The sequence below is a fragment of the Cucurbita maxima genome, unplaced genomic scaffold (assembly GCF_002738345.1).
Source record: "Cucurbita maxima cultivar Rimu unplaced genomic scaffold, Cmax_1.0 Cma_Scf00014, whole genome shotgun sequence".
Classification (NCBI taxonomy): Eukaryota; Viridiplantae; Streptophyta; class Magnoliopsida; order Cucurbitales; family Cucurbitaceae; genus Cucurbita; species Cucurbita maxima.
This window is the reverse complement of record NW_019272030.1, coordinates 2,343,598-2,353,842: the sequence shown is the minus strand read 5'-3', so window position 1 is coordinate 2,353,842 and position 10,245 is coordinate 2,343,598. Positions and strand designations below refer to the sequence as shown.

At 35.5% G+C, this 10,245-nt stretch overlaps 1 protein-coding gene across 2 annotated transcripts in view; it reads left to right on the top strand.

Annotated features, from left to right (window-relative positions):
* LOC111489150 (sterol 3-beta-glucosyltransferase UGT80B1) overlaps positions 1-8,312 on the top strand; it is a 10,674-nt gene extending 2,362 nt beyond the window's left edge. The window contains exons 3-15 of one of the 2 annotated variants that reach the window (XM_023137222.1): positions 210-622; positions 935-1,180; positions 1,648-1,759; positions 3,130-3,300; positions 3,536-3,599; positions 4,427-4,484; positions 4,635-4,812; positions 5,898-6,028; positions 6,372-6,474; positions 7,280-7,356; positions 7,584-7,631; positions 7,708-7,857; positions 7,976-8,312. In XM_023137222.1, the coding sequence (XP_022992990.1) occupies positions 557-622; positions 935-1,180; positions 1,648-1,759; positions 3,130-3,300; positions 3,536-3,599; positions 4,427-4,484; positions 4,635-4,812; positions 5,898-6,028; positions 6,372-6,474; positions 7,280-7,356; positions 7,584-7,631; positions 7,708-7,857; positions 7,976-8,182 (1,611 nt within the window). In that variant the 5' untranslated portion in view covers positions 210-556 and the 3' untranslated portion in view covers positions 8,183-8,312. Of the gene's footprint in view, positions 1-209; positions 623-934; positions 1,181-1,647; positions 1,760-3,129; positions 3,301-3,535; positions 3,600-4,426; positions 4,485-4,634; positions 4,813-5,897; positions 6,029-6,371; positions 6,475-7,279; positions 7,357-7,583; positions 7,632-7,707; positions 7,895-7,975 lie in introns of both variants that reach the window. The other variant, XM_023137223.1, reaches the window with a different exon arrangement.
* The last annotated feature ends 1,933 nt before the right edge of the window (positions 8,313-10,245 follow it).

The window sequence follows — 10,245 nt, the reverse complement described above, 5'->3', positions numbered from 1 at the left end:
TTTTTTTTTTTTTTTTTTTTTTTTTTTTTTTTTCCCATATGGCAACTGCATCTTTATGGTCATCTTGATATCTTACTTTGGACGTCTGAGATCTTTACTTGCAAATTAGTTAGAAAAATGTTGCATCATTGTTATTTCTTTAACACTTGAAATTTAGACTGCTAATTGCAATTGGTTGAGATGGAACATAAAAGTGTCATGTTTCACAGAGCACTGCGGCATATGGAGGGCACAGACAGTAGAGAAACGCACTATCACGTCAGTGATAAAGCGAGCAAAGCACGATAAGTGATTTACTCGACTCTCCACAAAAAAAATCTGGATTTTCTCCACTTGCAAGGAACTTACTACACCAGTCCTCTGCAATCATATTCTAATGACTGTGTAATGATCCACCACAATGTGAATAAAATGTGCTCGACACTTGGAAGATAGATTGCTAGGCTAAATTGAGGGCGCTAGGTATCCCCACTTATAGGAACGGTGTGATAGTGCACCTATCAGCAGTGGAAGAAGTCTACTATTAGAGGAGGAAAACGTCACTTTTTTCATATCCATGACTGAGTGGATAGGTACACAGAAGCCTGACTTCAAGTTTGATGAATTGTCAGGGGATAAAGAGGTAGTTATTAGAATACCATGTTCTCATTAAAAAATTTGAGCTCATGCATCTAGTGCTTGATATGCTTGGTTTATCATGCATAATGATAAGTGTGCCTAGACGTTTCTTTATAACTTATTTCGCATGTTTAGTGGCTTATTCTTGTAATCCTTGTAATTACCTATGTGGAAGATGCCTTTACCTTGGGCCTAATTTCGTGATTTGGTGTTTCTGAGGGAAAATATAGACATTCTTGCTTTTTTATTGGTCTTTTGTTCTTGTTCTAGTTTAGATTGCTTTGATTCAATGTTTAATATTTCTGTTGGCTGGCAGAAACAATTAGTTGCAGATCTAGTAAAGATACAACATGATGGGACTGTAGAAGTTGATATCGAGAAAAATGCCCCTGCTGCTTCAGAACTCTTGAAGCTTCATCCTACCTTGAAAGGGTCATCTCCCAAAGTTGATGACATCATTCCTGAGTCCATCAAATTGATTCCAAGGCTGAACATTGCAATACTTGTTGTTGGAACAAGAGGAGACGTGCAGCCGTTCTTGGCCATCGCAAAGAAGCTTCAGGCATGTTTGAAGTAGTTTATTAGTTTTCACTACCTGCACTTTATTTTTAGTCTTTCTGTTTCACCATTTTTTTTTGAACTCGTGATCTGGCTGTCATTGAACTATGGTTGTCTATTGATCTTAGAGGTGCAAGTGAGTTAATTTGTCGATAATTTTTCAACTGGATTTTGTCTACACAAATTGTTAAAGAAAATTTTGTCATCATGAAATTATTACGATAGTGAATTGCCCTGATTGGAAGAGGTGCTGGATTTGCCTCTTTAGCAATGCATCTAGAGTCTGTATCTCAAATGTTCAATTTCAGGGATTAATTGGAATAATTTTTTAATCCATTTCCCATTACTAAAAAATCGAAGTTATAAATAAAAAATCATTGTGGTTCATGCTCTGTAGTGATTTCTTCTTCATGTTTTTTTTTTCTTTTCTTTTTTTGTTAACTCTGTATAATTCTCTGAGCTTGCTTGCAGGAATTTGGCCATCGTGTTAGGCTTGCCACTCATACTAATTTCAGAAACTTTGTGAAGTCTGCTGATGTTGACTTTTATCCTCTGGGTGGTGACTCTCGTGGTTTGGCTGAATGTAAGATGCCCTAAATTTTAAAGACTTATATGCACTATGTCTTACACACTTCTTTACCTATTCTTGATTGCATAATTATTATAGAATTCATTTGATAAGCGACCAAATATTTTGATAAGTGAAACAAAATTTTATTCAATTAGGGCGTTAGACAAATTTTATCTCCATCTTCTGAAAGTCTGTTGGTTATTGATGCTTTTGAATATGACCAATTATGTCAGAAGACATCCATTTTGACATTATTCAGTTCATAAAATGAAGTCCTGAATATGATATATTTTCATTCTTTGTATTTGACAGAATGGCTATGATAAAATTCAATTACATCTTAAACTATACCATGGATCACCAGAATATCTACTCGTTTGTAATTTCATGGCCACTGATTGAGCAGAAGCATCTTTTATTCCTCCATTAAAGAAATCCTATGATCTTGCAATGTGTCAAGACTGATATTGTAGCTACTGCCCATCAGAAGCTCTTTAATAAATTTAATAATCCATGAACTTTCTTGACTTTGTTTAGATCTTTCTACATTTGAGTTTGATATCTTGATTTACTCATTCATGTCTTCTTTGAGGAACTGACTTTAATTTCATTGATTCAATTAAATTTAATAAACAAACGCCAAATGACAGAGACCCTCTACAAATTGGTGCGAGTAGTCGCAAGACCACAATTACCAAACTCTTGATGGGGAGACCGCCAAGAGGAGAAAAGAACACTATTGCCCTTAAACTCCCCCATTGATGAACTCAACCCTGAAATGTTATTCTATTTTTCTCTAGTCATGCTTCCTTAACAGTAACTCTAATTGCATTGAGCCACAAAGTTTAGCTGTCCACACAAGAGGAAAACCTGTGCAAATGGAAGTGATAAAAAACTCTCCTAAATAAAAAATGAAAGGTCGCTAAAGGTAGGTAATCAATTCATTTCTCTTGTCCGCTTGGACATCTTGGTTGACTCTTGTCCCTGAGTATTTAATCCGCCCAATCCAGACTTTTTTTTAAAAAGATCTTACGATAAGGACGACTCTCTTAATCTCTTAGCTATCTGTTCTTCAAATATGGATGTTGAGAGAGGGATTTAAAGAAATAGAAAGGTGATCTATCGCTTCAATGATATACTCATTTTCTATTAACTATGAGATTCTCATGGAGGTTCTTGTGACAAGGAAAAAAGTTTGCTATTACTATTATAGTTCTCTAATTATGTCTGATATGGTTTAGTATAATCATTAGAGTTTTCTCTCTTCTTATCCAAAAAACAATAATAATATAATTGAACTTGCTTTCTTACTATTGTCTTTTTATTTTCTTTCTTTCTAGTTGCTTGTCGTGCATTAATGATTTTGTAAAATTCAATTTTAGATATGACCAGAAACAAGGGTTTCATTCCGTCTGGACCGGGGGAAATATCTGTCCAAAGGAAACATCTAAAGGTCATTATAGAGTCCACACTTCCTGCTTGCACCGAACCAGATCTAGAAACTGGGATGCCTTTTAGGGCTCAGGCAATTATTGCAAACGCTCCTGCTTATGGTGAGTGATTGTAGGCAAAGTTAAGCATCTCACTTCAATATCATTCTTCAGGTGTGTTTTCCAACAGATGCACATCAACCATTTGAAATATTTCTTGATGTCTTACAAGTTTTATTGAAAACAGGTCTGGGTCATCAGTATCATTTTTGTTAGTTGCTTTTTGACTTTTTTTTTTTTTTTTTTTGAAAGGTTAGTTTTCAAATTTCATATTGTGCTTATTTAATTTGTGGTGCAGGGCATACACATGTTGCTGAAGCTCTTCGTGTACCTTTACATATCTTCTTTACAATGCCTTGGACGTAAGTTGATTATAATTGTCATATTGTGCTGATGTTGATAGTTTCTAGTACACATTTTGGGAAGAAGATTCCAGTTCTAATCTTGTGGAAAAGAAATATCAGTGACCTTCCTTTTAGGATTTCTCATGGAGTGCTTGGTTTGGATTATGTTCACTTTTTTTCAAAAATAAGAAACAAACACATTTACTAAACCCAAATACAAAAGAGGGCGATAGTGAATCTCCCAAGCAGCCATATAGCTTGCAAAACGGCACTGCACTTGATCGAATGGAAAATTTGGACATAGTTATAATGAAGTTTGTATACAATGCACTATCTTGCGTCTGAGTGTCTAAAAAGATCCAAATCTCTTGGAAACTTCAATTATTCTATTTGAAGATTCCTTTATTCCTCCCATCCATATCTCCCAAACTGAAAGGATGGCTTCAATAGCATTGGACAAAAGGACTTTTGAGTTTGGCTTCTATTCAGCGATTTGGATTACATTCATAGGAAAATCAATCGCTCTTTTACACACCTCATTCCATATTTCTCAACTTTTTTTTTCTCTTTTACATACCTCAGTATGAAAAAAAATTGTTTTGATAGCTGATGGTGAGGTGTATTTTACCATGCAACAACCTAGACAATGCTATTGACTGGGTAGGTTGATCTATGAGGAAGCTGTTCTTAGTTGCATAGGTTGGGCAGGCCAAAGGTTTAAAGAAGGAAAAAGGACCTAGAATTCTTTAAGCTTATATCTGGTTATTGTCTGCTAATTTCTGAATTAAATCAATATGGATAAAAATGTAAGATCACTTCTTCTTACGTTTTCTATTGATAGGCAGGCCAACAAATGAATTTCCCCATCCATTGGCACGTGTACCCCAAAATACAGGTTATTGGGTACGTACTCTTGTTTGGAGCCTGAAATCTCTCTCTCTCTCTCTCTCTCTTTCTCTCTCTCTTGTAATAGCAAAATTTTCTTTCCATGAGTCAGCTGTTTAGCTGATTTCACTAGTAATGATGTTCCATCACCATTATTGCATTATCCAGATTTCTTATATCATTGTGGAACTACTGATATGGTGGGGAATAAGGGGTTCCATTAATGAGTTCAGGAGGAAGAAGCTGAATCTTGCTCCCATTGCATATTTTAGTACGTATCGTGGATCAATTTCTCATTTGCCTACAGCCTACATGTGGAGTCCTTCCGTTGTGCCAAAGCCAAAGGGTACAATGCAATCTCTGAATTAAATAAAAAAATTGAAAAATTATTTTTATTCATCTTTTTTTTTGGTGTTTATTATGCCTTTGCTTACTTTTTCTTATTATTTACTGTATTTGAAGGCCTTACATAACGGGGATATTGTAAGTATCAATTGAATCTACATTAATGATTAGTTAGTCAGTAATTGGATGGATGGTCTGGGCTAAGCCATTAGGAGAGAGATCAATTGAAATTTGGCAAAGTAGCAACACGTTCTTCTCTAATTGCTGGATGATGTTTTTTGAACAATTTTGTAACTCTCTGGACAAGTGAGCTACGAAGGAAAACCTTGGATTCTGTCATGAGTGCTCCTACTGGGCTTCATTTCTCTCATTCATTGCAATCAAATTTGCAGTGGTTTTCACTGTCGAGACTTGGTATTTATAGCAAGAGATGATCAAAGAGATGACCACCCAGTCAAATCATCATCCTCCGCTTGCTTCCATCTCCAAGTCGTTGGATGTGGGTGGATTTAACAATCCTCATTACTGGGCACAGGGATCCATTTTGGTCTGAGATCTATAGCTTAACTGAAGTTGAAAACTGTACTCCACCATTATGCTACGAATCATGTTTACATTTGTAGTCTAAAGAGAACAGATTCTACTCAATTCGGGCCAATAGGCATTATCAAGGAGCAGTAAGATTATTTAAGAAGGAAACAATTAGAGATTGGCTTGGAAGGATTATCTGGTTGGGGTGTTCAAAATTGATGTTCGCTTAACTTTTAAACTAGTTTTTTCTTTTGGTATTCTATTCCGAACATGGAAGTAGAGAACCAAATAGAAAAAAACCTCTTTGGTATCTGTCTTCTTCATTCACTATTTTTACCTCTTTGCACAAAATTTAGTGACCATTATTCATATGAATTGCATATTGTTTTTTAGAACTTGAACTTTGTCTTCTTTTGCTCACCTTTTCTTTTACAAGTTTAGGATGTCTTACGTCATTGCCAACTCTGATTTCTACCTATATTCTTAGTGTGTTGTGCTTTGAGTTTCTGAATACATATAATTATGTTTTACACATATGGTGCAACTTATTTGCAGATTGGGGGCCTTTAGTTGATGTTGTTGGCTATTGTTTTTTGGACCGTGGATTCAAGTATCAGCCTGAAGAGGCGGTCGTCCAGTGGATTCAAAAAGGAACAAAACCCATATATGTAGGATTCGGGAGTATGGTATAGTGACCTCACCACAATATATGTATTTTTATAACATTGTTGGTCAAATCTCAAATGTCATGGACTCCATTTTTCTTGCAATCATTGGGTAGGATCCTTGGTTGTAAGTGTATCATTTTAAAATTCTTTGTTAGGAATTTTAGGGGAGTGTTAAAAAGTATTGGTAAGAGATTATAGTTACCCTAACCCAATAGGCACTAGTTTAAGCTTTGGAGTTAAATATTGATTTAACATTTCTTAATTACTATTCAATGTGCCCATTGATTTTTCTTATGAATGTTTTTCAAGTATGTGAACCCATGGCGTAAAAGCTATTGAACTTTTACTTTTGCTTGATCAGCCTCTTGCGGAGCCTCAGAGGACAACTGATATCATATTGGAGGCATTAAAGGAAACAGGGCTAAGAGGGATAATTGACCGGGGTTTAGGAGGCCTAGGAAATTGTAAGTGTATTATTCTATCTTACATTTTAAATTTATTCCATTTAATGGTTGTATTCTACCTCTCTGCACTGCTTTTAGTTACTGTGGACACTCTATACCTATCTTTTCTTAGACACCACAAGCTATGGATTTGATACTTGCCAATAGTGGGAGTAGTTTAGTCTGTCGGTCTAGCGAGAATGTGTATCAATAGTAAAACATATTGTTTTCATTTTCATCTGATTGTCTCCCATTTATGCCTTCTGTTTTCTCGGTTCTCCTTGTTTCTTTCCAGTTACTGTTCCTTCATGTTCATCCAAATTCCTGGAATCAATTTTAACAAATTTATTTTAACGTCAACTTTCCAATATCACTGTAATATCTGATTTTAGGCAACAGGATATGATGGGATATCAATCATTACCAAGAGCTTACTCGCTAGAAGTAACGGCGTGAAGTGAAAATCTTTCTCCAATAATAGAACTTGTCGAAGGATTAGCTTTTAAGTCTAGAGATATTTTTGTAATTCATGAGTTGGTAACCAAGTTAAGAATGAATGATATCTATAGTTGACCCTCCTAATTTATCTGGTTGGATTTATAGGATTATTATTTAGATTTAGTTATTTAGCATCGGTTTAGTTACCTAGTATCTAGGGATTATTATTAGATTTAGATTACCTAGTATTTAGAGAATTTGATTTAGATTTAGTGAGTCTTTCCTTAGAAAGGGATAATATTATTCTGATCCTGTTAACTATGATAGCTTTGGAGATTGTAGCCATGCGGTTTAGAGAGAAGTTCCTGAATAGAATTGTCTTATACAGGTATAAATGTTCCTGAAAATGTACTCCTTGTACAAGACTACCCCCATGATTGGCTATTTCGTCGATGTTCAGCTGTGGTGAGTGCTACTTACTTTCTAAAACATTATCTTTCATGAAGTAGATTCCGAAGGCTCATCACTTCCCTGAATTTTTACTGCTCTTGTAACTTTCACAGCCCACCCTCAACATGCATTATTTTTGGAGGAATTGGCTCATCACTAGGAAATCACTTTAAAATATGTTTTCTTAAGGGATACTGTATTAATGCATAGTGATCTATTTTATATTATATCTGGGGCTGCAGGTTCATCATGGTGGTGCTGGAACTACGAGCACAGGACTTAAAGCTGGGGTAAGAACTGTCTAGATGATTCAGTTCTGATGGGAAATTTGTTTTATGAGTTCTGATTTTAAAATTCAAAATTCAGTGCCCTACGACCATAGTACCGTTCTTTGGAGATCAATTTTTCTGGGGCGAGACAACACATCAGAAGGGCCTTGGACCAATACCGATCCCTATATCTCAGCTAAACGTCGGGAATCTATCAAATGCTATAAATTTTATGCTCCAGCCTGAGGTGGGATTGTCAATAACGATTGTTCAAATTGATAGATGTAGGCTTTCAACTTAAAGTTGGAAAGAATGTTCGGTTTTTTCTATGCATATTGGATCTTAATGAGAATCAAATGAACCAGGTAAAACGTCGAGCAGCTGAAATAGCAGAACTTATAGAGAGCGAGGACGGGGTTGTAGCAGCTGTTAATGCATTTCATCATCATTTACCTCCAGAGTTGCCTCTTCCACCTGTATCTGTCGACGAGGAAGACTTCGGAAGCCCTCTCCAATGGCTTCTTCTAAAAGTGGAAAAGTGGTGTTGCCTTCCTTGTGGTCTCAGGTTTTGATCTGCAATGCTATTGTAGGTATAGGTACAGAAATATGTTCTTCTCATTCTTAGTTTTTGTATTTCATTCATTCAAATACATTATTCATAAAGCTTGCTAGATGAAAATAAAATATCATGTTCTTGTAGCATTATGTCAATGGTAGTTCATAATAAGCAAAATGTAAAGATTTAAGACATAGATAAGCATAAACTCATAATAGCTAGAAGCCCACGATTAAGATCCCTTTAGTTCTCAAGGAGCAAGACCTTCAGGCTCCATGGATGGTGGCAGTGGAGGTGAGGGTGGCGTTGGAGGTTTGCTACTAGTAGTGTCACAATAGACCTCTAGAATGTTGCCTTCTTCCACTGTGTATCCCAATGAGCTGAGTAATGTTGGCCAACACTTATGCTGGATGATATCGATTGAGTGGCAACATTTGGGACTTAAGTGAATCTTTCCATTAAGAAAGAATGTGATAATTTCGCTGCTACATGCTTGGAGTTGAAACAGAGATCCCCAGCATTCTGAGGCATTGCCTTCTACCTTCAATCGTGTCGCTATCCTTACTGTTGGGTTCCGCGTCGACTCCGCCATGGATGAGAAGGCGAAAACTAGAAGACATGTGAGAATGAAGAGGTTTGGAAGGTAGGCCATTTGGTAATTGGATGACAAGGAAGCTAAGTTTCTTTGTTTGCTAGTGTTTTCTGTAGTGTAGGGTTTATATAGGGAAGGATTCTGTTTATTTTCTGTACTTTGGAAAAATGAAGGGATTTGGTTTATTTATGAAGTGAATTGATGAGTTTATGTAACTCCCCATTATAAGTGGTGCCCCCTAATTAATTATCTTTAACAGCTAATTAACTCTATCAATCACAATCATTTAGACATCTTGTTCTCTTTGCAGTTTCTTTTATTCCCTTCTTCCTTTGAGCTTCTCAACCTTTCAACTTTTGCTACCTTTTAAGAGCATTCAAAGTGTACTTTTGAACTGTTGTAGGATGGAAGATCGGAGATGATAATGAGTGTTTTATCTACTAAATTACACTCGAATTGAATTCAATCATTGCAGGATGGGAAATCGAACCATTGTTTGTGACAACTCAAGCCCACCGTAGCAAATATGGTTCTCTTTAGACTTTTCTTTTCCGGCTTTCCCTTAAGATTTTTAAAACGCATTTGTTAGGGAGAGATTTTCACACCTTTGTAAATAATGCTTCGTTCTTCTTCCCAAGAGAATGAAACATTTTTTTATAGGGGTGAGGAAACCTCTCCCTATCAGATGCGTTTTAAAAACCTTGAGGAGAAGCACGAAAGGGAAAGTGCAAAAATCTACTTCCCATTGTCGAATTTTTATATGTTAATTGGTAGTTTATTGTTGATTGAAACAATAATTATCATTAATTGCATCTTAAGGAAGGTACAAAACGGCCCTTGGGGTTTTAATTTAATCATGATCATTGCTTCACGCTTACCAATATGTTAATCAATATATCATATCTGTGAGATAATTGAGTTGTTTAATTTAAAAAGATTAATGGAGCTCATATGCATCACCTTTCACAAATTTATACCAAAAAACTATGTTAAAGCAACTTTGCATTACCAAAAAATATATTAATTAATTAATTAATTATCTTCTCTTATGTTAATTAAACACCATTATATATCACTAATGAACATTTAATTCTCTCTCTAAATCATGGGTTATTGCCCACCATCTCCCTCTATTTAAAATCAATCTTATTTGGGGGATTTGATCTTAAAGAATCAAACTTTATTTTGTTTCAGATTATAATACATATAATTTTGTAATCATTACATTATATTATACCTTATACTAAAAAAAAACCCAATATTTGGTATATAAATTCATGTGTTAGAGAGAAAGAGAGCCATTTTGTGGGAATCCATGGAGGAAGAACCGCCATTGAAGAGGAAACTCAGAACCCCACCATGAAAATTAGGGCAAAGAAGGTGAAGAAGATGAAGAAGAAGAAGATTGAAGGTTGATTGTGGATATTTGTATATGGTGCTCACTTCTCGTAAGTCTGTCACACTATTTCTTGTATATATATTTTATT